At 45.3% G+C, this 26,622-nt stretch overlaps 1 protein-coding gene across 1 annotated transcript in view; it reads left to right on the top strand.

The window, feature by feature from the left end:
- LOC114595446 (uncharacterized) overlaps window positions 1–26,622 on the top strand; it is a 147,288-nt gene that overhangs the window by 53,647 nt on the left and 67,019 nt on the right. The window contains exon 3 of the mRNA XM_077926776.1: window positions 4,458–5,615. Coding sequence (XP_077782902.1) covers window positions 4,458–4,687 — 230 coding nt within the window. The 3' untranslated portion in view covers window positions 4,688–5,615. The remainder of the gene's footprint in view (window positions 1–4,457; window positions 5,616–26,622) is intronic.

Raw genomic sequence — 26,622 nt, 5'->3', positions numbered from 1 at the left:
GAACAGAATAGTGTATATACAACAGGAACTGGGACTAAAAAAATGCAACAGTAGTTCTCAGTTGGCAGAGCATGAGACTTTTGCTTTCAGGGTTGGACTCTTCTCGGGGGTCCCTTCCAACTCAGCGCATACTGCATTGTCTTCAGTCAGTGGATGCCCCATGACTCCCTTCTGAAATCCTGTAACTTTTTATATACAGTCATACCTCAGGTTGAAGTAGCTTCGGGATAAGTATTTTCGGGTGCCCGCTGCGGCGACCCGGAAGTAAAGGAGCATGTTACTTCCATTTTTCGCCACTCATGCATGCACAGGCAGTCAAAATGATATGTGCAGAAGCGGCAAATCGTGACCCACGCATGCGCAGACACACGGGCGCAGGTTGCGTTCACTTCTGGATGTGAACGGGGCTCTGGAACGGATCCCGTTTGCATCCAGAGGTACCACTGTACCACAAACATTCTGCCTTATTTTTGGTTGCGCTTTTGTTGCACCATAATGCAAGAACGGGCCCCTCAAGGTGGCAGTAATGCAGTGAAATAGGGGGGAGGGCGCAATGCAGAACAGCCCATAAAGCGGAAAGAGGTGTGTGAGAAGATCCATTACAAATCTGCCACTAACACGCTACTATTGGATCAATGGCGTGTTGCAGAATGTGCCCATGTTTGTTCTCTGAGTTGGCTTTGAGAGGCCGTGTGGTTAAAGCATTGGATTAGGATCCAGGAGGCCAGAGTTCAAATCCCTGCTTACTGGGTGACCTTGGGCCAGTCACAGCTTCTCAACCTAACCTACCTCACAGGGTTGTTGTGAGGATAAAATGGGGGAAGAGGAGAACCGTGTATGGCCACATTAAGCCCCTTGTATCCTCATGCTGTTTGGCATTTTTTTGCTCCAGGTCTCTTCATCTCAGGGTCGTGGGTTTGAGCCCCACGTTGGGCAAAAGATTCCTGCATTCCAGGGGGTTGGACCAGATGACCCTCGTGGTCCCTTCCAGTTCCACGATTCTTCAGCCCAAGGGCCACATTCCATTCTGAGAAGTCTTCCAGGGGCCACCTGCCAGTGGCAGGCAGGGACACAGGCAAAAGCAGGCGGAACCAGAGGCAAAAAGGGGCAAAGCAACTTCGCCTTTGTTTCATAGGCTAGTTTCTTTGCGCCTAACACACCTCCTCTCTCTATCTTCCACCCAACATGATCAGAGTTCAAAGGCACCTTTGTTCAAGGAGGGTATGAAACAGAACTGGTAAGGGGTGTAGCCTGCTGAAGGTCCCAGGGGCCAGATAAAGAAGCTGGGGGGGGGCACATATGGCCTTTGAACCCAAAAGGTCCCCATCTCTGATCCGCATTCTCCATTTCCAGAAACTGCAGCTAATCCAGAATGCGGCAGCTAGACTGGTGACTGGGAGCGGCCGCCGAGACCACATATCACCGGTCCTGAAAGACCTAAATTGGCTCCCAGTACGTTTCTGAGCACAATTCAAAGTGTTGGTGCTGACCTTGAAAGCCCTAAATGGCCTCGGTCCTGTATACCTGAAGGAGCGTCTCCACCCCCATCGTTCAGCCCGGACACTGAGGTCCAGCTCCGAGGGCCTTCTGGTAGTTCCCTCACTGGGAGAAGCGAAGTTACAGGGAACCAGGCAGAGGGCCTTCTCGGTAGTGGCGCCCGCCCTGTGGAATGCCCTCCCACCAGATATCGAGGAAATAAACAACTGACGTATAGAAGACATCTGAAGACAACCCTGTTTAGGGAAGTTTTTAATGTTTGATGTTTTATTGTGCTTTTAATTCTGTTGGGAGCTGCCCAGAGTGGCTGGGGAAACCCAACCAGATGGGCGGGGCATATTTATTTATTTATTTATTTATTTATTTATTTATTTATTTAGTTCCACTTTGTTTTGCTGAGAGCAGATTCCAGTCTAAAGATAACGCTTGCTGATTTCCATTGTGCGGTGACTCTCCTTCATCTGCTGGTTCTCCTAATCCCACTTCTGCTTGGAGTCTGCGTTTGTCACCGTGACGTTTTCATTTTTTTTTTTATTGATTTTAATTCGTTTTGCTACATCAAACATTAAAACAAACGAAAGAAACATACATAACACATACACACAAAAAAGAAATATATAAAAAAGAGAAATAATAATCAAGAAAACAAAAGAAAAAACATCTCCTAACATAAGATACCAACAAATTAGGTTACATTTACTAAATAACACACAACACTAATTGACTTCCCTTCATCTCGGTTTCAGAATATATTATATGATTTTTTATCTGCAGTTTCTTTTCCTCAAAAAACTCTTTACATCACAAGTGTTATGTCACACCTACTGTGATTTTTAGATTTTTTACCTCTGTTTCCATGTATGTCATAAATTTATTCCATTCTTTGTTAAACTTTATGTCTTTTTGATTTCTTATTTTCTGTGTCATTTTTGCCAATTCTAAATAATCAAATAGTTTGGATTGCCACTTGTTTATAGTTGGGATTTTTGATGTCTTCCAATTCTGCGCTATTAGAGTTCTAGCAGCCACTGTCGCGTACTGAAAGAGTGTTTGATCTTCCTTTTTGATTTCCTCTCCAATTATCCCCAGCAAAAAGGCTTCGAGTTTTTTTATAAAGGTATATTTAAAGATTTTTTTTAGTTCATTGTAAATAGATTCCCAGAATTTTTTGATAGGCTCACACAACCACCACATATGATAAAAATCGCCCTCCTTGATCTTACACTTCCAACATAATTTATCACCAGTTTTATATATTTTTTCCAATTTTATGGGCGTTACGTACCACCTGTACATCATTTTATACATATTTTCCCTGAGTGTTGTGCATGCCGAGAATCTCATACCTTTGTTCCATAATGCCTTCCATTTGTCAAACTCTATTTTATGTCCGAAGTCCATTGCCCATCTCACCATTACCTCCTTGACGTTTTCATTTTCAATAACACAAAGTTAGGAACAGAACTTTCAAGGTGAAGTTGTGCTTGAGCAATGACGTGTGAATACAGGTCAGGAGAGAGATGGAGGGGAGAGCAGACCCACTAGCATTTAATTCTTCATCTGCAAGGGAAAGCAGGCTGAGAGTGCCCCTCTGAAGGTGACATTTTGAGGCCGTAAATTAGTGTGCACTGGTGTGGGGCTACAGAACATGTACATTTCCTTTATGTGCATTTAGGAGAAGCGCCGTAGCTCAGTCGTAGGGAGTCTGTTTGCATGCATGCACAAGGTCCCAGGTTCAATCCCAGAGATCTCCACGCAGGGCTTGGAGAGACTTAACTGCAATATTTTATTACTCTGCCACCCTGGGCTCATCTCAGAGGAAGGATCAGCTGGAAATTGAATGAATGATAATATTATTTTCCAGGCAACAGGCTCACATAGAACAAACACCTTAGAGGTTCACCATAGTATTCAGAGGGGAGTTTAGAGGATGGCATGCTTTATCTACAGTGAAACATTGTCCACACAGAGCTCATTTTGTCCCTGTTTACTGATTAATTTCACCTGCTCTGCTTCTGTACCTATGTTCTCTGCCTTTTGTTTCTGTTTTTCTGTTTCTGCTTACCGATAATTATAAACCTCTTAAGGTCACTCTGAAAGCTGCAGACTCTCTAGCTCATCCATCGCTGGCAAATATCAGCGAGCCCGTGATTCTTCTCGCCTACTGTATTAAATTCGTCTCACCCAATATATTAGAAATGAGCAGTAGGTGTCAATGCCACACCTTCCTGAACTTTATTACAATGCTGGGAGCAGCTGGCTTTGCTATCTCAATAGAGGAATTCTGTTCTGACTTCTGCTTTAATTTCCTCCCAACACAGGATGCTTATTAAGCAACCCTGTTAAGGAAAGGACTTGAAACCTGTGCCCCCACCCCGATGTTGTTGGACTACAACTCCCATCATCTACATGCTGGCTGTCAAACAACTTCTGGTTCCTCATCCTCCTGTTAAGCCTTAACAAAGGAATGGGGAACATGTGGCCAGAAGTTACAGCGTCACCAACCCCAGCCAGCATGGCCAGTGACCAGGGATGATGGGAGTTGTAGTCCAGAAAGATGTGGAGGTTTCCCAATCTTGCATTAAGGACTTGGGACCATCCTGATCCTCACCTGCCTGTCCTGTTGTCCACAAAGGGTTGGGAATACAGTCATACCTCGAGTTACAGACGCTTCAGATTGTGTTATTTCGGGTTGCGGACTGCCGAAACCCGGAAGTACCAGAACAGGTTACTTCCGGGTTTCGGCAGTCGCGCATGCGCAGAAGCGCTGAATCGCAACCCGTGCGTGCGCAGATGCAGGTTGCGAACACTGTGGGTTGCAAATGTGCATCCCGCACAGATCATGTTCGCAACCTGAGCGTCCACTTCTTTGCATTCAATTTTGCCAGCGTGTTTTCTACTCCTAGTGTATTCTAAAGAGAATGACCGAACCCTGTCTCGCGTTTCTCTTCCGTTCTTAGGGGAGAACACAGAACTGCCGACCTTCTCTGCCACTGCGGGGCTCCACTCTGTGCTGGAGGACACGGTATCGCCCGCATTCAGTGCCACCGTTATCATCATCGTCACAGTCATCATCTCCGGAAGTGCTTACCTGTGTTTCTTGAAATACATCTGCGCCGGGTGCTGCAAATCCACACAGGTGGTGCCTGTCAGGAGACTGGACCCCAGCAGATCAGAAGAGCAAGTGTAAGTCTTGGTTCTCATTCGGCTGTTGATGGCTCAGCCAAGAAGAACTCATGTCTACCTGTGAACGAGAACGAAAAGACCAGCCTGTTCCTGATGGTGCAAATAAATGTTGGGAGATGTCTAAAAGGAGAAGATAGCCTGCCCAGGGAATTTGGTCAACCAGAAAACACTTGTGAAACTTTGTGGCTTAAAATCTGGTTATCTACATATGGTTTATCTCCACTGGATAACTGATTGACGTGGACAGGCCAAAGTCCAGCAAGTCACAGCCTGCAGGGCTACTCTGAGTCAAATGCCTGGTCCCACTCCCTGGAAGCCAAATTCCATTCTTATGGGTAGGAGATGGAATATATTCTTCCTATCCCACATCCAAGGTTTGAAATTTCCCTCCACTGCCTGTCACTAGGGGGGTCTCCCTTTGCAACACCTGCTGTGAGAAGAATGGGTCCGACGTGGTTATGGGGTGGATCAGGTCTCTGGGGCTGAGCCCTTGATTTCCTGCACCTCTCCCTCCCTTCTTAGAACGACTTTGTTCCTGTTTTTACTTTGCCTACAAATTGCAGTGCTGGTGAAGATCCCAGGAACCCGCCACCTTAATTTGTCCAGAGGCAGCTATATAAATTAGTGCATTGGCAAATTGTGTCATGGGCCTGTGCCCCAGAGTCTTGTAAGTACCTAGCAACCTCACTGGGCCATTCCTTGGTCTTTAATGCTAAAGTCATCATGGTCCAATTCGCCTGACGGAAAAGTTGGTCCATCAAGGACTTGCTCTTTTGAACTTTGGAGGCTTCTAAGACAGGCAGCCCACTCCTCCTGTGTTGAAAAGAGTCGGTTTGCCTCTAAAGAGGTTGCTCTATATCTTCTCCAACTGTATTTTCTCCTACTCTTATCTGCATCCGTCAGTGCCACTTATTTAAGCATAAAATGTAAAGGTCCATTAGGTCCAGTCGTGGCCGACTCTGGGGTTGCGGTGCTCTTCTCACTTTATTGGCCGAGGGAGCCGGCGTACAGCTTCTGGGTCTTGTGGCCAGCATGACTAAGCCGCTTCTGGTGAACCAGAGCAGCGCACGGAAACATCGTTTACCTTCCCGCCGGAGCGGTACCTATTTATCTACTTGCACTTTGATGTGCTTTCGAACTGCTAGGTTGGCAGGAGCAGGGACCGAGCAACGGGAGCCCACCCTGTCACAGGGATTTGAATGGCTGACCTTCTGATCGGCAAGCCCTAGGCTCTGTGGTTTAACCCACAGCGCCACCCGCGTACCGTCTAATTAAGCATACTTGTGTGCAATTGGCCTTTGCTATTTCTGTGTTATCAGAGCCTTCCCTCCCTTCAAACAGGAAATCAGTTACACAAACTGCTACACATGCTGTAAAAAACCTTGCTGGCTTACAATGCAATCCTATACAGAGGTACCTCGGGTTACAAATGCTTCAGGTTACAAACTCCGCTATCCCAGAAGTAGTACCTCGGGTTGCAGACTTTGCCCCAGGATGAGAACAGAAATTGTGGTGTGGCGGCAGCGGAAGGTCCCATTAGCGAAAGTGCACCTCAGGTTAAGAATGGTTTTGGGTTAAGAACGGACCTCCAGAATGAATTAAGTTTGTAACCCGAGGTATCACTGTATTATGTCTAACTCAGAAGTAAATCCCACTGAATTCAATTGTTCTTATTTCTGTGGTGCAGTGGGTCAGTGTGTCTGGCTGTCAGCCAGAAGGTTGGTGGTTCAAGAAGCCCACCCAGGGATGATTCCTGCATTGCAGGGGGTTGGACTAGATGATCCTTGGAGTACCTTGAAACTCTGCAACTCTATGATTTTCCAGGATTTCTGAGGCTGCAACCCATTATTGGGTTCGACTGGACTTTGAGGAAGCATGCATAAGGTCACTGTCTCTCAGCATAAGCTACCTCGGAGGGTTGTTGTGCAGATAAAATGGGGAGGGAAGAATCCTGCACTTGAACTCCTTGGTGGAACAGGTGGTACTGTATATCAGTGTTTCCCAACCTTTTTTGGGCAAAGGCACACTTGTTTCATGAAAAAAATCTCGAGGCACACCACCATTAGAAAATGTTTAAAAAATTAACTCTGTGCCTATATTGACTATATATAAACTTTTACTTATGTAAAAAAAAATAAAAAAATAGTAACAGCATAGAAGGTAATGGTTAGGCCCTCTTCCAAACATGCTGGGTTTTTATTTGCAGGGACTGTTCTACATGGGAAAGCATTCAGCACTGTCATTCTCCCATCTGCCATCTGAATTGGTACTATTCTGGGTCAACTTACTCTGCTGCATGTGTAGATGAAAATGGCACCAAGTGTGGGGGAGGGGGCAGAACAGGTTTCAGATACAGGATATTAAGCATACACGTACTTCAGATTGAACTGGTTGCTTGCTTTGCAAGTTTTCATTTCCCAAATGACTGCCTTGGCAAGCGCAATACCTACCAGGCTCAAGGCCGGTCTCGCGCTGCTGCTTGCCGCGCTCTCAAGGACCCGGGAGGAGGAAGGCATGAAGGGAATCCCGAAGGCGCGAAAACCTCGCGCATGCGCAGGCCTTCCGCCTGCGACAGCCCAGTAGGCCGGCCGAAGCGAGCGGCGATGGGATGTGGGAGCTCACTCGCTCGCCGCCCCGCGCGTGCCTATGTGGGGCACGTTACAGCCCGTGACGTCAGCGCCACGCAGGCAGCCAGGCAGGCAGACGGCGAGAGCCCCGCGCTGGGCGGCCTCTCCTCGCTGCTGCCGCCCCGCCTCTCGCCGCCCGACTCGCCCGACTCCCTCCCACGGCACACCAGGCAACGTCTCGCGGCACACTAGTGTGCCGCGGAACACTGGTTGGGAAACACTGCTGTATATAAATGTAATAAATAAATAAATAAATAAATAAATAAATGTAAGATGTCCGTCTGCTAATTTTTTTCAACAGGAGGTAAGCCTATTGCTCCCCCCAGAGGTGCAAGTTGTGTGACGGTGGGTTTTTTAGCACCTGTTGAAAACCTTATGTCTTCACCCATTAGAAGAAAGTTGATTTGACAAAAGCAGAAGTAAATGGATAGGTGCTGTCTGCTGCTCTGGTTAAATGGGTTTGTTTTACGCTTGTTTAAAATCAGTGGCCTAATTTTCGTTTAATTAAATGCTTGAGTTATAAGTTGCCCTGGGATCAAAACTGATGAAAGGTTGTGAACAAATGAATAAATAAAACTCCCAGAATCTGTTTACTACCCCAGCTCATCACATTTTGGAAGGCAGGTCAATCAAAAGGGGTGTGCTATGTTTTTCAGTGGGATTCATTAGATGTTTTCTCCAAATATCTGAGCGATTTAAAATAGTCCAATAGAATATAAGCAAATTCAGAACCAAACCCTTAGATGAAACCAGTTATCTGGGAGCGAAACAATGAAAACACTGCACTCTTGATGAAAGCAGCAAAGTGAAGAACTAAAAATGTACATTGTAAATAAAAACAAGGCTTAAGAGTTCAATCGACACACTTACCTAGGAGAAAGTGCCACTGAACTCAGTATGGTTCCATATTTGAGTAGGTTTGCACAGAATTGCACCCTTGTATCATGAGACACCACCAAACTAATAAATAATAAGAGATAACCCTCTCTAAGCATATGCTGGGTCTTCAGAGCTTTAGAAACTGCTAAAGCAGGTTTGTGTGAACAGTGTTGTGGAACACCTTGCTTCCCTTCTACCAATACATGGAGCCCTCAGGTGGACAGACCCTGGGGAGGCCATCCCAACTGAGATGGATCAGCCGGTATAGCATGAGACTCTTCATCTCAGGGTTGTGGGTTTGAGCCTCACGTTGGGCGAAAGATTCCTGAACTGCAGGATGGTTGGGCTAGATGGCCCTCATTGTTGTTGTTGTTTAGTCATTTAGTCATGTCCGACTCTTCGTGACCCCATGGACCAGAGCACGCCAGGCACTCCTGTCTTCCACTGCCTCCCGCAGTTTAGTCAAACTCATGCTGGTAGCTTCGAGAACACTGTCCAACCATCTCGTCCTCTGTCGTCCCCTTCTCCTTGTGCCCTCCATCTTTCCCAACATCAGGGTCTTTTCCAGGGAGTCTTCTCTTCTCATGAGGTGACCAAAGTATTGGAGCCTCAGCTAGGATCTGTCCTTCCAGTGAGCACTCAGGGCTGATTTCCTTCAGAATGGAGAGGTTTGATCTTCTTGCAGTCCATGGGACTCTCAAGATGGCCCTCACGGTCCCTTCCAATTCTGCGATTCTATGAGGGATCCTGGAACGCAAAGCTGTCTCACCAAGAAGGTTCTCTCACCTGCTGGGCCACATTCTGCCTCCACCGTCAGAGGGATCGTGCCACTGAATACCAGTTTCTGGGAACCGCAGGGCTCTTGTGTTGAGGTTCTGCTTACAGGTTTCCCATTGGGGCATCTGGTTGGCTCCTGTGAGAACAGGATGCTGAGCTAGGCAGGCCATTGGCCTGATCCAGCGGGTCTCTTCTTATGTTCTTAAAGGATATGGACAGTGGAATTGGGATTTGGTGGGTGTGCTCCCCTTCCCTCACTCTTTGCTCTGTGAATTTCCGCGTGTCCTCAACAACCAGCGTTTTGAATTGGGTCCAGATGTCAACGGGAAGCTGCCAGAGAAGCAATATATTCCCCGTTAAATAAATGCAGTGTTCATTTCTTTAAATGGGTGGGTGCGCCCTTCATGGGACAGTTCGCCGGGTTGCACAAAAGTCAAGTTGAAGTGGCCGCCAGAGGGAGCCCCAGGAACGTCTCCAAAGGATAATGGTACCTGGAGGAATCAGCTGGTTCTCTGTAGGAAAATCAATCAGGAGCGAAGACCTTCATGGCTGATCTCAACATATGCAAGTCCCTTTTCACCACTAACCCTCAACAGAAAATTTTCTCACAGCCCAGATATTGTCAGCACAATCCTCGACGTGTCTACTCAGAAGTAAGTCCCGTGGAGTTTAGTGGGGGGATTGCTCTCAGGTAGGTAAGTACAGAATTGTAACCTCTGGGCTGTGTCAGTTTACAATGCAAATAATTAGTATTTCTCAGGACTGTTCATGCTCACCTGTTGCTTTCAAGCTAGTTTAATTTCAGATCCTGCCATCTGCCAAGATGGATATGATAACCTGATAGATATTTGAAAACCCTTCCCTTGATTAGCTTATCCATACCTTTCGCTTACCACCCATGCCCCAGTGAATAAGGAAGGGAGTGGTGATTGTGATCTTGGTGTATGCCCACCCACAACATCACTGGGCAGGTGTGGATACACCCCACAGTGCTGAGTCCACCTCCATCCATTTTCAGATGGACACACTGTGTGGTAACGCAGGATCAGTCTGCACTGAGCTTTTATTTTTCGAAGGAAACGGGTTGGAGAAAACGCTCTTGGGTCTGGGTTGTGTGTGGACTAGGCAGGAGAAACAAGACCTCGATGTGCACTGCATGTAGAATATAATGTTGAGTGCACACAGCCAGGGCTGGATTTAGGTTTGATGAGGCCCTAAGCTACTGAAGGTAATGGGGCCCTTTATATGTCCAGCTGTCCTTTGTCAACAACCAATTGTCACTGTTTTTTGTATTAAATATATGCTATGTGGTAATTTATGGGCCTAATAGGTATCTAAAGCCATTTGCACATAACAAAATATGTATTTTATCAAACTAATTTATATAGAAATGAGCAATATATTTTAGGGAGCAGGCTAGCAGGCGGGGCTCATTACTTACATCATAGGAGCCTACACAAAACAAAACACTGTTGCTGTATGTAGGTTTTATTTTTATTTTATTTGTTTTTTATCTTATATTTTGGAAATGTCCATCCCATTTTTCCCCCCTTTAAATTTTTTTGGGGCCCCCAAGAGAGTGGGGCCCTAAGCAATAGCTTGTTTAGCTTATACGTAAATCCAGCACTGCACACAGCCTTAGTCTGTGATTATGAAGAAAATGCAAGTCCATTTCAAGGGAAGCAGTACTGTTGGCACACAACCAAAAAACCACCCCAAACAACCCCTGAACGGTGGTTGCAAAATTCCACACTATGAAAGAAGACAGGTTTTTTTTAATGCAAGGAAACTTGGGAAAGGCTATAACTCTGGAAGAGAATGTGCTCGTCATGCAAAAGGTTGCAGGTTCAATCCCCCTAGGGCTGGGAGATTGTTGCTAAAATATAAATTTGTATCATTTAAATTTGTATCCCACCTTCCAACCAAAGATCGCAGGGCGGTTCGCAACATAAAAATACAAAATGAAAACACGAAATGTGTAATAACACGAAGACAAAATCAAGACAAAAAACCCCTCCCAGCAACACATTTAAAAGGCCATAGAATGTTATTCGCCTGGTGTGCAAAGCTACATAGTGAGGGCACCAGACAAGCCTCTCTGGGAAGAGCATTCTGCAAATGTTGAGCAACCGCGGAGAAGGCCCGTTCTTGTGTTGCCACTTTTGGGACCTCCAGTGGAAGGAGGCACATGAAGAAGGGCCTCAGATGATGACCGCAGGGTCCAGGTCAGTTCATATGGGGATGAGCTTTGACTGTTCTGCATAGCACACCTGAAGATGGAGCCTTTATTTCTAATACAGTGGTTCCTCAGGTTGCATACGCTTCAGGTTACAGACTCCGTTAACCCAGAAATAGTGCTTCAGGTTAAGAACTTTGCTTCAGGATGAGAACAGAAATTGTGCTCCGGCGGCGCGGCAGCAGGAGGCCCCATTAGCTAAAGTGGTACCTCAGGTTAAGAACAGTTTCAGGTTAAGAACGGACCTCCGGAACGAATTAAGTACTTAACCCGAGGTACAACTGTAGTTATAGGGCACTTCCAGACTGCCACTATTTTGCAGGAAGGAAGATTTAAGTTTGTGCAGCTGAAGTGAATTGCAGTTCTCTGGCAACCTAGCACAACAGAGGTTGGGTGGCCCTCTGTCATGGATGCTTTAGCTGACATTCCTGCATTGCAGGGGGTTGGACTAGATGACCCTAGCACCCAACTCTATGATTCTATGAACAAAAACCACACACCGAACAAACCCGTGCCTGTTTTTGCTTTCTGAAACGTGGCGGGGAAATGCATGGGGTGAACAAATCACCAATGGAAAGACCCCACCAGGATGAATTCCCCTTGCCATTTAAATGCTCGGCAGATGGAACAAATGCTCAATAAAGACCAGATACAATTTGACTTCTGCGTAAGCTTCGTTGAAGCAAAGCTTAATGTATTTTTAATATTTTGTTGGTAGCTGCCCAGAGTGGCTGGGGAAACCCAGCCAGATGGGCGGGGCATAAATAATAAATTATTATTATTAATTATTATTACAATAGGTCTTCTGCAGGTGCCTATGGTTAAGCTTCGAGGGTGGGAACGTAGTTCAATGGTAGGGCAGGTGCTTTGCCCACAAAAAGTTCCAGGTTCAATGTTTGGCATCTCTAGACAAGTCTGGGAAAGACCAACCCCTGTACTTGCCTGTATAAGGAGAACATGGTTATCTTCTGCCTGCGTGATTCAACCTCCGTCCCTTTCTGCAGTTATGAAGGAGCGTCTCCACCTCCATCGTTCTGCCCGGACACTGAGGTCCAGCGCCGAGGGCCTTCTGGCGGTTCCTACGAGAAGCCAAGTTACAGGGAACCAGGCAGAGGGCCTTCTCAGTGGTGGCACCCACCCTGTGGAACGCCCTCCCATCAGATGTCAAAGAGAAAAATAACTACCAAACTTTTAGAAGACATCTGAAGGCAGCCCTGTTTAGGGAAGCTTTTAATATTTACAGTGGTACCTTGCAAGAGAATGCCTCGCAAGACAAAAAACTCGCTAGACGAAAGGGTTTTTGTTTTTTGAGCTGCTTCGCAAGACGATTTTCCCTATGGGCTTGCTTCGCAAGACGGAAACGTCTTGCAAGTTTGTTTCCTTTTTCTTAACACTGTTAATACAGTTGCGACTTGACTTCAAGGAGCAACTCATAGAACGCGGTGTGGTAGCCTTTTTTGAGTTTTTTTAAAGACTTTGGTGATTTTTGAAGCTTTTCCAAAACTTTCCCGACACCGTGCTTCGCAAGACGAAAAAAATCGCAAGGCGACAAAACTCGCGGAACGAATTAATTTCGTCTTGCGAGGCACCACTGTAATAGGTTATTGTATTTTAGTGTTTGGAAGCCGCCCAGAGTGGCTGGGGAAACCCAGCCAGATGGGCGGGGTATGAATAATTTGTTGTTGTTGTTTAGTCGTTTAGTCGTGTCCGACTCTTCATGACCCCATGGACCAGAGCATGCCAGGCACCTCTGTCCTCCACTACCTCCCGCAGTTTGGTCAAACTCATGCTGGTAACCTCGAAAACACTATCCAACCATCTCGTCCTCTCGCCCCCTTCTCCTTGTGTCCTCCATCTTTCCCAACATCAGTGTCTTCTCCAGGGAGTCTTCTCTTCTCATGAGGTGGCCAAAGTATTGGAGCCTCAGCTTCAGGATCTGTCCTTACAGTGAGCACTCAGGGCTGATTTCCTTAAGAATGGATAGGTTTGATCTTCTTGCAGTCCATGGGACTCTCAAGAGTCTCAAGAGTGAATAATAAATTATTATTATTATTATTACCTTACATGTGTTTCCCTTTTCTCCTGAAAAAGCAGAAATCCAGCAGTCAGTGCATTTCCCTTTCTCCGTGTCAGAAGAAAACTGCTGGATTTTGTCTGCCTTGCAGGCATTAAAAAACAAAGGAACCTCACAAGGGGGCGGGGAGGCAGCCCCACTTGACTCTTATAAGTGTTTTAAGAGCGTCTGGGTTGATGCTGAAAACATCCTCTTATATCCTGCAAAATAAATAATTGTTAACTGAAGACAAAGAGACGCATCAACAGGAAATGGAGGCTGATAGAATACTAATGACCATTTAAGGTGATTGAGTCTGAACCGTTATATAAATACATTCAAGGCTGACATCTTTATCAAGAGCTATTAAATGCTGAAGTGCTCAGAGTAAGAGGAGGTAGAATGCAGAGGGATGGAAACTGGCAGAGATAAGGGTAAAGAGGGAAATGATGAGAGAGCCAAGTGGGGTTTTCCTGTTTCGTTCTTTTAAAACATTCCACATCCCCTTATTGAACCAACAGAAGATCGCAGTTAAGAAATTGGGTGGGTGTGGAAGTCTGTCTGAATTAGAAAATAATATTGCTGAGATGCAAACGAGGCAATAGTACAAACAAAACCCAAAGCAAAAAACTGGAGGCTGGAAAAACTTTGGGCTATGTCTGGTACTGGATAAAGAAGTACCAACTTATTTTCTGTTTCTTGTTATAATTTATTTTTCATTTTACATTTCACATCAAACAAACTAATTCTGCACTGATTTTCAATACCCCATTTCAACCTCCCTTCTTTCTGCGCTTACTTATATTTATAATATATTTGCTGCATCTCCAAGTTAAACCTAATTATTATTTATCCAATATTACAAAATTAGTTTTATATCACTGCACGTCTTTACATTAATCCTGCTAATGATTTGATCTGTTTAAATTCATTTTTAAAATATTCAATAAACAATTTCCATTCACAGTCAAAACAAAAAAAATTCCTTCCAGTAGCACCTTAAAGACCAACTAAGTTAGTTCTTGGTATGAGCTTTCGTGTGCATGCACACTTCTTCAGATACACACAATATACAATTTCCATTCTAAATTAAAAACTTGTCATCTTGATTTCTTATTATTCTGGTAAGTTCTGCCATTTCTGTGTATCCCAACAGTTTTTGCTGCCATTCTTCTTTGGCTGGGGTGTTATCTTTTCCATCTTTGGGCTAAAATAATTTGGACTGCCGTGGATGCATACATAAAATATTTTTTGTCTCTCACCACCAAAGGAACACAAGCGAATAGTAAAGAGAACCCACACAGGTGACGCTGACACAAAACCCCACATATACACTAAGAAGCATTGTCACCCCACCCCCACCCCACTCACCATTCCCCCCTCCACCTCTTGCTCCCTTTTCCTCCTAATGTAGCACTAAAGTTAAAGGTAAAGGGACCCCTGACCATTAGGTCCAGTCGTGACCAACTCTGGGGTTGTGGTGCTCATCTCGCTTTACTGGCCAAGGGAGCCAGCGTACAGCTTCCGGGTCATGTGGCCAGCATGACTAAGCCGCTTCTGGCGAACCAGAGCAGTGCACGGAAACGCCATTTACCGGTACCTTCCCGCTGGAGCGGTACCTATTTATCTACTTGCACTTTGACGTGCTTTCAAACTGCTAGGTTGGCAGGAGCAGGGACTGAGCAACGGGAGCTCACCCCATCGCGGGGATTCGAACCGCCGACCTTCTGATCGGCAAGTCCTAGGCTCTGTGGTTTAACCCACAGTGCCACTCGTGTCCCTAATGTAACACTAATGTCTCAACAAATGAAACTGACCTGTAGAAAACGTAACTTGAAAAAAGAGACATTGCAGATACTTTTGTAAACCAAGAAATCTTCAATAAAAATATATATTTAAAAAATAAAGATCAGGCTTTGATTCTCAATCAATCAATAAGTTTTATGTTGTTTGGGTATCTCAAATCCTATTATTCCCAAAAGAAAAGGTTCTGTTTTCTTAGAAAAGGTTATCTTAAGAATAAATGTGAACTTTAATTCCATCAGCACATGGGTGACGCTGCTAAATTGCATCTTGAATCTTCTTTTCAAAATGACATGGCCATGGGATTATAAATCAGTGTTTATAACAATTATGATTCAAAAATGTGCATTGTTCACCCACCAGTCTCTTGCCTAAGACTCAATTGACTGGAGCAAACAGGGCTCCAACGTCTGCCTCATGAGGAGGTGGCCGAGGAGGAAGAGGCAGCCCAATATTTTCTGATGCCTGAGGCCAAGGACAAAAGGGCACCCCTGCCCATTCCCCATGCAGAAACCAATGGGAGTGGCTGTGGAGTCTTACTTCATCGCTGGTCATGGGGCAAGGAGTGTCCTCTACCTGGGGGCAGCAGGCTAGCTTAGACGTCTCAGAGGAAATGTGGGATGTGGGAGGCTACATCCTCTGCCGGGAATGTGAGAAAAGAAATCATGGTCTATTGTCTTCTCCAGCATTGGTCTTTTAACTTGAGGATCAGGAACGGAAATAGATAAAAGGCAGAAACTGGTGTCAACAAGACTCTTCAAAGTGTTTGCATCAGAAGCACTGGGTGTGTGTATGTCAACGTTTGACCTCCGCATCAGGCGGCAAAAACCTTGTGCCGCCACCGTTTCCGTGCTAAATCAATGCAGTGCCTGACCTTTCTTCGCTTAAATAGGCTTCAGTGCTAGGATACCGCTAGATCCTTAAAAATCTCAGGCCACAGACCGAGGACATGAATTTGTATACACTTTGCATGTGCTAAATTATATGTACAGGGGCAAATTTAGGCTGGGATTAAGCTGCTCTGCAAGTGACGGGGGTTAAACGAAAAAGGGGGAAGGGGCTGCAGATTCCCCCGGTGCAAATGATCTGGGGTTTTACACAAACAATTCTGCACTGGGCCACCCCTTAACAACATCCCTGGTTAAGTGGCTTGATACTGTTCATTGCTGTTTTTTCCTGAGAATTTTTCGACTTTCTGATAATAATGATCATTATTCATTTCTTCTCTTAACCCGCACAAAGCTGCTCTTTCCCGAAAGCTTTCAAAGATCACAAAATGCCAGAACTTCAAAGAGCTTTTTTAAAAAAAATAAAAATAAATCAGACATACCCTTTGTCGTTTCTCTTAGCTAGACAATCTGATGAGGCACAGATTTCACCTTTTATAAGCCATGAAGTCCCAGCCACCGTAATGAGCTGAAATAACTTGAAGGGACAAAAATCAAAGGTATATATTAGTAGAGGTGTGTGTGGGGGGGTGCTGCCCTAAACCTAAGATACCTATTAATTGCAGAGCAATATCCATAAGATCAAGAGGAAAATGTGAGGTTGAATTTGCCGCATCCTGAAACACTCATCTCGGTTTATCATGCCTGGTAATGGGAATACTGTATAGTGCAGCAATATCTGAAGTAAGAAGTACAGGCTGCAATGATATGCCTCTTTTCATCGAGGGCCACATTCCATTCCGGGTGATCTCCTGGGGGCCGGAGGTGAAACTGGAGATAGAGAAAGATTTACTAGGCTACACACTCAAAACACACCTCTCTACGTTATCAGAGTACAAGTTTGCATTCCTGCCCGGGGAAAACGCTGCAGGAAAATGCAAAGCAGGGTGTGTGAAGGGTGTGGCTCAGAAAGGTGTGCTGCCTGCAGGGAAAGGGCCAGGTGGGGAGGGCCACATTTGGCCCCTGGAGCTGAGCTTCCCCAACCACAAGCCAGCAATGGGAGGGGCCACAGCCAGTGGTGGGTAGGACCACTCTTTCTGCCATCCCCTTCCCCTGCCATTCCATTTTCTCCCATCCTCCCCCCTACCTGAAATTAGACTGAGGGCCACATGAAATGAGGCAGAGGGCCACATGTATCCCTCAGGCTTTCTAGAACAGGAGCACTCACTGGCGTCGGACGAGAGGCCTGTTCTTCCTTCCGTTAAGGATTTCTTGAGAGCCAGTGTGGTGTAGTGGTTAAGAGCGGTGGACTCGTAATCTGGTGAACCGGGTTCACTTCCTCGCTCCTCCACATGCAGCTGCTGGGTGACCTTGGGCCAGTCACACTTCTCTGAAGTCTCTCAGCCCCACTCACCTCACAGAGTGTTTGTTGTGGGGGAGGAAGGGAAAGGAGAATGTTAGCCGCTTTGAGACTCCGTCAGGTAGTGATTACCTACAGAGACATAATCAGCATGAACCTCTTCCTTAGTTGGGATTCCTGCATTGCAGGGGGTTGGACTACATGATGATGATGATGATGATGATGATGATGATGATGATGATGATGATGGTCTGACCCTCCAAGTGTCCCTGTTTTCCAGGGACAGTCCCAGATTTACCGTCCCGGTTTCTGATTTGATCCTGGAATGTCTCACTTTTCCTTCCCTATTTTCATCGGAGAACTGCTGGAGGGTATGTGATAACAATAATTTCTTATGCCCCAGCCACTTTGGGCAGCTTCCAACAAAAATACAGAGGGGGAAAGGGGGAGAAGGGGGGACCCAACCATTAAAAGCTTCCCAAAACAGGGCTCCCTTCAGATGTCTACAAAAAGTTATATAGCTGTTTACATGACTCCCAGGGTCCGTTTTAACTCTGCAGTTCTATAAGTCTACGATTGCTCTAGCAGTTTTGAGAAATTCCAGCTGAATGCCACTGAGAGAGCATGGCAGACCATAATGAGGATGTCGAATCGACCACTTTCCTTGCCATCCTGGACAAGATGGGCTGCAATCAGATGGTGGCCTCGGACCATATTGGCATATTGGCAGAGCTGCTGTCTGCTTAGATGTCAATAAGCTGCTCTGCGAAAGATTGCTGCCCATTTATTTGAACACTGAAGTGATGTAAAACATTGATTGTGCAATGTGAAGCCGTGGCGTTGTGTCATCACCACCAGTGTGGGATGCCGGCGCCTAGGGCAAGGAAAATATTGTGCTCCTAAGGCAAGTATTGCGCCCTCTAGCCAGACCCTCCATGTGGCGCTGCTGCTGCTGCTTCCGGTCTGAGCGGGTGGTCCTAGCGCTATGTTAAGCCTTGCCAGGGAGGGTTTGGATTCAAATCACATGCAAAAATTGTATGTTAGGAGAACAGCACACCAAAATGCTGGCAGATTTCCCCAGAAGGTGGTGGTGGTTGCAAACTCTGGAATTGTGGCAAGCTGAGCTCAAGACTGGAGTAACGAAAAATTCAGAAAAACTGAACCAGGCTGGTGAATCCATCCTTACTCAAACTTCCTGCCCCCTTAGCTGCTGGGGCCTCTCCTGAATTGTTAAAGGTTAGGTTTTCTCCAAAAACCATTCATTCCTTTTCCATCTATTGCCAAGGGCAGGATTCCGGATGATTAAATAAAAATAAAAAACCCCTGTTTTTTGTTCCTATTCTTCCTGTTAAAACAAGCAAGCCCCATGGACCTTGGAGGTGAGAAGCTCTTTAATGTCCCACCGACAAAGATCGGCACATGCTGTTCTTTCACACTTGCAACCGGAACTGTCCCACGATCTCCAAAAGAAAGTCCCGTGCACTTAGAGACTGAATGGGAGTCCTCTGATGGTATCACAAAGGATTCCTTTGCCAGAATTCAGCCAGCGGAGCATTGGTCTCCGAAATACTGCTGCCGTCTCTGGCCCCTGCATTCTCCTTGCCATTTTTCTACATATATTTCCACACACATCTGGTGCCCTCCAAATGTTTTGGGCTGCGATTCCCAGCAGCCCCAAATGACATTTTTCTGTGTGGCAGACTGCTCCCCACTCACCCTGCCTCTGCACCTGTATTGCATGCCTGCAGGGCCGGTCCTATCATGAGACAAGGTGAGGCAGCTGCCTCAGGCGGCAGAACCCACAGGACAGAGACAGTTTTAGGGTAGCGTGACCGGTTTGGCTGCACTAGGTGCTGTGTTGCAGGGGGTACCAAAACAATGCTGTCAGAAAGGAGCATTGGGGCAGGGGGCCCTGAATTTTAGTGTCACACTAAGCGCCACCGAAATTTGAGAGCCCAATGTCTGCCACTGCACTGGGGCAACAGATCTGCCCTCCAAGGAGTGCATTGTCTGCTGCTACTGCTGCAGATTTCGGCTGTGATGCCTGTGAAGAAGAAGAAGAAGAAGAAGAAGAAGAAGAAGAAGAAGAAGAAGAAGAAGAAGAAGAAGAAGAAGAAGAAGAAGAGGAGGAGGAGGAGGAGGAGGAGGAGGAGGAGGAGGAGGAGGAGGAGTTTGGATTTGATATCCCGCTTTATCACTACCCGAAGGAGTCTCAAAGCGGCTAACATTCTCCTTTCCCTTCCTCCCCCACAACAAACACTCTGTGAGGTGAGTGGGGCTGAGAGACTTCAAAGAAGTGTGACTAGCCCAAGGTCACCCAGCAGCTGCATGTGGAGGAGCAGAGACGCAAACCCAGTTCACCAGATTACGAGGCCACCGCTCTTAACCACTACACAGCCACTGCTTCCACAGCACGACTAATCATGGCGGCAGCAACGGAATGTGGGTCAGCTTCAGGGTAGCACAGCAATCAGGCCCAATTGTGGCTGGTGCCAGCTGTGAGAGCGGCTCAGGATCCATGGCTCAGCCCTCCCCCTTAGGGTATCTCATTTCAGCACTTTCTGCTGGTGGAATTCCTGCTGGCGAGACTTCCACCTGCCCGTACATTCAGCAGGAGGAAGGAAGAGATCTGAGCTGGTGGAATGACACTTCCGTGGGAGGCCAGCTGAATCAGAAGCAAACGGAGGAATTTAGATGGCAGCCTCGGCTGTGAATCGAAAAGCACTGGGTTCAAATCTCACCTCTCACTGGGTAGCTTCAGAGAATTCACTGTCTCCTTCAGCCTCCACCCATCTCCTGTTTTGTTGCAGAAATAGAGGGGCCATGATCCTGATCTGCCTTGCAGGCTTGTTGTTTTGATAAGGCAATGGATCAACTCTCCAAAAGGTGATGAAATATCTTAACTTGACCTTCCAAAATTCATTCTTCTACATAATTATTAAAGGCACAGGGACCCCTCTCCTCTTTGGTTATCAGAGTAGCCACACAACACACACACACACACACACACACACACACACACACACACACACGTGACCTCATCAGCTAGTATATTCTTTGCTTCAATGGCTAGTATAGCTTATATACAGAAAGGACAGAAACACAATCCCACATGACCCTTTGGCGGTGACATTCTGCAGGTCACGTGACTTCTCGATCTCATGCATGTGGCCTGGAGCTGAAGGTGCCAGACGAGGCCCACCTTTGACATTTTCTCTCTGCCACCCCCGTTTTCTCGCTGATGGAAATGTCTGCTGTGTGTGCACAAGCCAGGCAAAAGGGCCCTTTGTTTTTTGCTAATTCGTCTGAAAAGAACAGTGTTGAGCCAGATTTTGATCATTCCTGGTGAGCAGCCAGTTCTCTCCCTCCGCTCACGTGAAAGGCTCCATGCTTGCAGCTCAGCCTTAGTGGGGGAAGGGCTGTGTTGCATAACAGAAGGTTCCCGGTTCGATCCCCGGCATCTCCAGGTAAGGCTGGGAATGTCCCCATTGCCTGAAACCCTGGAGGGTTGCTGCCAGCCAGTGTCAGCAATACTAAACTAGGTGGACCAGTGGTCTGACTCAGTATAAGGTGTGGGAATGTTCAGGGTGGCAGGAGAGGATATATTGTTTATTAATATCCTTCCTAACTTGCATTAGCAAATTTCTTTACTTGGCAGAGTGCATTCCTGTTTACACAGCAGAAAACTAGTTGCAAACTCGTGTGAGTTTCTTAAGACAATACACAATTTTATCTGGCTTGTCCAGATTGAAATGTGTTCTAATATTTTCCGGGTAAGACCCCCTGAATCCATCCTAAAAGAATAAAGACACCACAGTCTTATTCATAAGCAATAAAAAGAAAGTTTACTCACGATCAGGCAGAGCACAGTGTGATCTCTGAAGGCAGGCTTAGGGCTTAAAGCTACAAACTTATACTAACAGGTTTATCCCATAAGGAAGATGGCCTGGGGGACTGCTTGGCTGGCAGCCAGCAGTTCATTCCAGGAAATTTGCAGGATGAAAAGAAGATGGAAAAAAGAGGAGAGGGGCAGCATGCCTTGTCCTTTTGCCAGGTCTGGAAAGGTCACATCCACCGACTAGTCACATGCAAGGAAGGATGCTCCAGGCCAGGAGAGGAGGAAGTTTCGACTGGCTGGACCAAACATTCCCTTGCATGTCCACTCTAGGAAAACAAGGAATGTTCTACAGTGGTATCTCGGGTTAAGAAATCAATTCGTTCTGGAGGTCCATCCTTAACCTGAAACTGTTCTTAACCTGAAGCACCACTTTAGCTAATGGGGCCTCCCGCTGCTGCCGCCGCCCCGCCGCCGCACGATTTCTGTTCTCATCCTGAAGCAAAGATCTTAACCTGAGGTACTATTTCTGGGTTAGCGGAGTCTGTAACCTGAAGCGTCTGTAACCTGAGGTACCACTGTACTTGACTACTCTCAGTGGATTACATCCCAAATAAAGCAACTTCCTAAGCCTTCAATATGGAAGGAATTTCTGCACTTGGCAAATGGATATAAGTTTTGCAGATGCAAAAGAGCACATGTAAAAGGTGCTCAGATTTCAGGGTCATGTTATGCAAGCCACGCAGCTGTTATCCAAGCTGTACCCTGCGCATAGCTGTCAACTTTTCCCTTTTCTTGCGAGGAATCCTATTCGGAATAAGGGAATTTCCCTTTAAAAAAGGGAAACGTTGACAGCTATGACCCTGCGAGGGAATTGTGCCAGCTACACCTGTTGAACTCTCATCCTCTAGACAGCCTTAGAAAGTTACAGGAGTTGCATTAGCCACCACAAGAAGCGGGGCCTTCTCGGTAGTGGCCCCATATGCTTTGCAATGACCCTCCCCCCAGCTAAGAGGTTAGTACACATTCCTTCCCCCCAAACAGCCTTAGCATTTGGCCAATGGGGTTTCATTTGTGGGTTGCGATTGGTCTGATGCATTTGAACAAGTTGCATTTCTGCACAGTGCAGTTGGAAGATGTTGCGCTTTTGTTTTAGGAAAAGTGGTGCAGTACAGATGCATTAAAATTAATGCACCACTCCCAAAAAACTCCAAACAAACACAGAGAGAAGGGAAATGGTAACTGTTCCAAAAGCAAAAAACAAAACAAAACCCCAGCTCCTTTCTTTTCCACTGCCCTGTTTCCTGAGAGCTTCCCTTCTCAATGAGAATACACATCTAATATCACATTTTCTCTTAGTGCCGCCAAACAGAAGCTAAAGGGACCAGGTTCCATATCAAGGACAGGATATGTGTACCTGAAGTTGGCTCTCCCCACAAGAGGTCCTAACAAGAGGCATTGCAGAGAAGAATCTCAAGTATGTGTCGTATTTGCTTGTGCAAGGCAACTTCCAGCTGGGGTTTTGCAAGGCTGCTTCGAGAGTCAAGGCGATGTGGCGGCACAGGCTTGTTTAACAGTCAATTCTGTGCAGTTGTCTTGCCCACCCACCCACAGAGCTACAATTGCCAGCACCCTTAACAAACGGCAGTTCCCAGAATTCTTTAGGAAAAGCCCACATTCAGTAAATGTATTTTGTATTGTGTGGATGTGTCCTCATTGTTTCACAGAACATGTAGAGTCTTCCATAGGGAGAGAGCAACTGACAACTAGAGAAAGAGGGTAATGATCCCTATCTTGGCTGTGAGTCCTGATAGGCCCACTCCCTGCCTTGCCGGCTTTTCCCCACCTGATCTGGGAGGACAGGGCCCGGACTGACTCCAGCTACAAAAGCTGAGACTGAGGAAAAGGCCAGAGATTATTTTGCCGGACTGACTCCAGCTACAAAAGCTGAGACTGAGGAAGAGGCCAGAGACTGTGTTGCAGGCCTCTTAGTGCAGACCCAGGTCATCGAGCTTGAGCTTCCGCCGTCCGCCATGAACCACCATTGGCAGCAACGGCAGAAGAGATGTTCTGTGTTTTTATGATACTATTTTATGCTCTTGATAATTATGCTGCTTTAAATGCGCATTTCATATTTGACTTCCTTTGGGTATGCTTTCGTTTGAAATGTTTAAGATAAAAAAATTGTTACCTTTGCTGCATTAAATGTGCATTCTGCATTTGACCTCCTGTGTGGTGTTTAATTTGCTTTGGAGAAGGAGTTAGCTCGCTGAGTCAAAAGCCACGTTTTACTGCCTTTATGTTTCCATTATTTTCATTATGTATTCTGTGCTTTGTATGCTGTAACTTTGTGTTGTGAACCACCCTGAGACCTATGGGTATAGGGCTGTATACAAATGTAACTAAGTACATTTTTTAAATAATAATAATAATAATAATAATAATAATAATAATAATAATAATAATGGTTTCCTGTGAATTACGTTTCTTTGAATATATATGTCTGACTTTCTTCTGGAATTGCTTCCTTTGATATTTTAATATAGGTTGCAAACCACTTTGAGATTCCAATCCCCTTAAAAATATGAGTTGTAGAAATGAAAAGAAAAACAATAATCCCTTTCCCAGTCCTTGCTTCAGGGAGTATTCATGTTTATTCTGAGTATTCATTTTTCCTGTAGAAAAGAGCTGTTTCTGGGATGTTGTACTCCTGGGTGGAAAAGATGCAATACTGCTGGTATCAGGATTTGGGTGAGGACAGGTCCTTTTGCACAGGGCAGCCTGGAAGCAAGGAATTGTCTTAAACTGCAGCTGATTTCCTTGGATTCTCTGCTCAAAGCGGCAATGTTATTTCTATTTTATTTATTAAAATTTATACACCACTTTATTGTTGTTTTCAAAAGTGTTTTACAAAATATAGTAGCACTGGTTAGGGTGGTGGACCATGCAATGGTTTTGAAGCTCAGGCTTGCCATTCTCTGGAGCACAGCTGTCAACGTTTCCCTTTTTTTAAGGGAAATTCCCTTATTCCGAATAGGATTCCTCTCAAGAAAAGGGGAAAGTTGACAGCTATGCTCTGGAGCTGCACCCACCACAATCTCATGTGGCTAGGAAGCATGCAAAGCAACATCCAGTTTTCTGCAAGCATTTTTTTAAAAAAATGACAAGAAAATGAACACGCATATTATTCCTGCAGAGGTCGATAAAAACTGTGCTGTATTTGAACATCCTTACAAATGAAGTGTAATTACAATGAGCGCTTTTCATTTCTGGCAGATAACATATAAATAGGTACAAAATCCTCCGTCTCTTTCCGTTTCCTCTTGGTTTTCTGCGATACATTCATCAAAAGAACTGGCATTACAACAGTCGCAGAAGTCAGGTGTCTACAGAGAAAGGAGGTGGATGAGGTTTTGCCAAATGCAAAAAGGTTCTCTTCTCCCCCCCCCCCCACCATCTCACTGCCAGATTTTGTTTTAAAACATCCGTGACTGTCTGTGCCAGAGAAAAAGAATCCTAGCATTATGTGCGAAAGCTACACCTGGTATGTGAACGTGTCGAGAAGCAATTTTGGCATTCCAAAGAGGGACCACAATAACTGAAAATAATTAAGCACCATTAACACCCTTGACAACAGTTGGGTGGAGTGAAAATAAAAGGAGATACATACACGGGGGGGGGGGGGTTTCTCACCTGACACATTCTAATTTGTAGAATCATAGAATTGTAGAGTTGGAAGGGACTCCGAGGCTCATCTAGTCCAACCCCCCTGCAATGCAGGAATCTCAACACACGGTCCCCCATCCAATTTGAAACCACACTGGACCCTGCTTAGCTTTGCAAATGTGCTAGCAGGCTTCCTGTTGAAAGGCTTTACCCCGATGATAATGTGCTGCTCAGTTTGATTGCTCTGGTTTGTAAACATTCATCAGCAGACCTCAGTCTCTGCTGAACATCTGCAAAGTGGACATTTGCAGGGAGGTCTGATGCAAGGTTAAAGGATTGATATTTCTGGAGATGCTTGCCTGGTGCTAACTATAGTTTAATTAATGAATGGCTTGGCAGAACAGCAGAGATCATTCTGTGTGTGGTTAAAGAGTTAATTCTTTAACAGTAAATCAGCTAACCAAGTGTGTTTGTGTAGGTTTTCCTTAGCAACCAATCACAGCAACATGATCCTCACTGAGGTAGCATGTGCTCTGATTGGCTGTGTCTTTCTGAGGGAGTTTTTCCTTTGTCCGTTTGGTTGAATGTCTCTCTTTGTCACATACAAGGCCTGAACTATCCCCAACTGATTTAATGATAAAAACCATACCTAAGAACGTTTTTCAAGTCCAATCCAGATGCGGACTGGGATACTGATCTGTGCTTAAAAGACTTGGAAATGGAAGGTCTTCAACAGGTGCCAGAAAAGACAGTAGAGAAGATGCCTGTCTTAACATGTAATAAGAGTTTCAGAGCACAGGTGCTGCCACACTAATGGCCTGATTCAGACACAGATGGAACAGACCTCCTGGTGAGATGGTATCTACATGAGACCCTCTCCTACCAAACGGTATTATTATATACTTTTGTATTTTACTTTACTTGTATATCACTTTGAGACACCCTATTTGTTGTGAAGCAATAAATAAATTTGATAAACAAAAGGGATGGGTCTCATTTGATAGGCTTTTTTTATAGTGGACAGGTGAGGAATTAGAAGTACTTTATTTTCTGGATTTTTCTATCTTTCTCTTTTAACCTCTTTCCTACTCTTGTTATGTCTTTTCTTTTTCTTTATTTCTCTCTCCCCCCTTTTTGTGTTTCTATCCAAATAAAAGTTTGTTTGTTTTTTTAAAAAAGGGAAATATATTAAGTTTGGTATTTTTCTCTATAAACCTTAATAATTCTTTTTTTAAAAAAATGATTAAATATTCTTAATGTCTGCTGGTTTCCGCTTTCATTCCTTTTGTTATATTTGCCGATATGTTTTTTAAACCAAGTGGGAGGTGGAAGTAAGGTGTATGAAAATAAGATTATGAAATTATACATGTTTATATGTTTGTTTGTTTTTGTTCTGTGTATTGTTTGTTTTTATTTTGTGTTTGGAAAATTAATAAAAATTTATTTTTAAAAAAAACCAAGTGGGAGGGACTAACATTGACCACGGTCTCACTTTTTCATCACAGCTCTGTGCAAATCCACTCTTATGTACTGCAGGGGTGTTTGCGAAACCATGGTTTGCACCAAACATCGCTAGATGTGATAACTGCGCCGACATACCATTGTTATAACCATCCCTGCACCTTGGAGGCTGCTGCACCACATAAATGGGAATACTGAGCAGATGGGAAATGAAGCGAAATATGCTCCTGCTAACTATGGTTTGAGGACAATGTCTGAACTGAGCTGCTTAAATGGGGAGAATCTGTTTGAGCAACTGTCTGTGTGTAAAGGCCCGGGGAAAAGGCCACCCGCCATGCACAATGCTGAAGATGCA

This window comes from Podarcis muralis, chromosome 4 (genome assembly GCF_964188315.1).
Source record: "Podarcis muralis chromosome 4, rPodMur119.hap1.1, whole genome shotgun sequence".
Lineage (NCBI taxonomy): Eukaryota > Metazoa > Chordata > Lepidosauria > Squamata > Lacertidae > Podarcis > Podarcis muralis.
The sequence above is the reverse complement of the archived record's forward strand: the minus strand, read 5'-3'. Positions and strand labels throughout refer to the sequence as shown.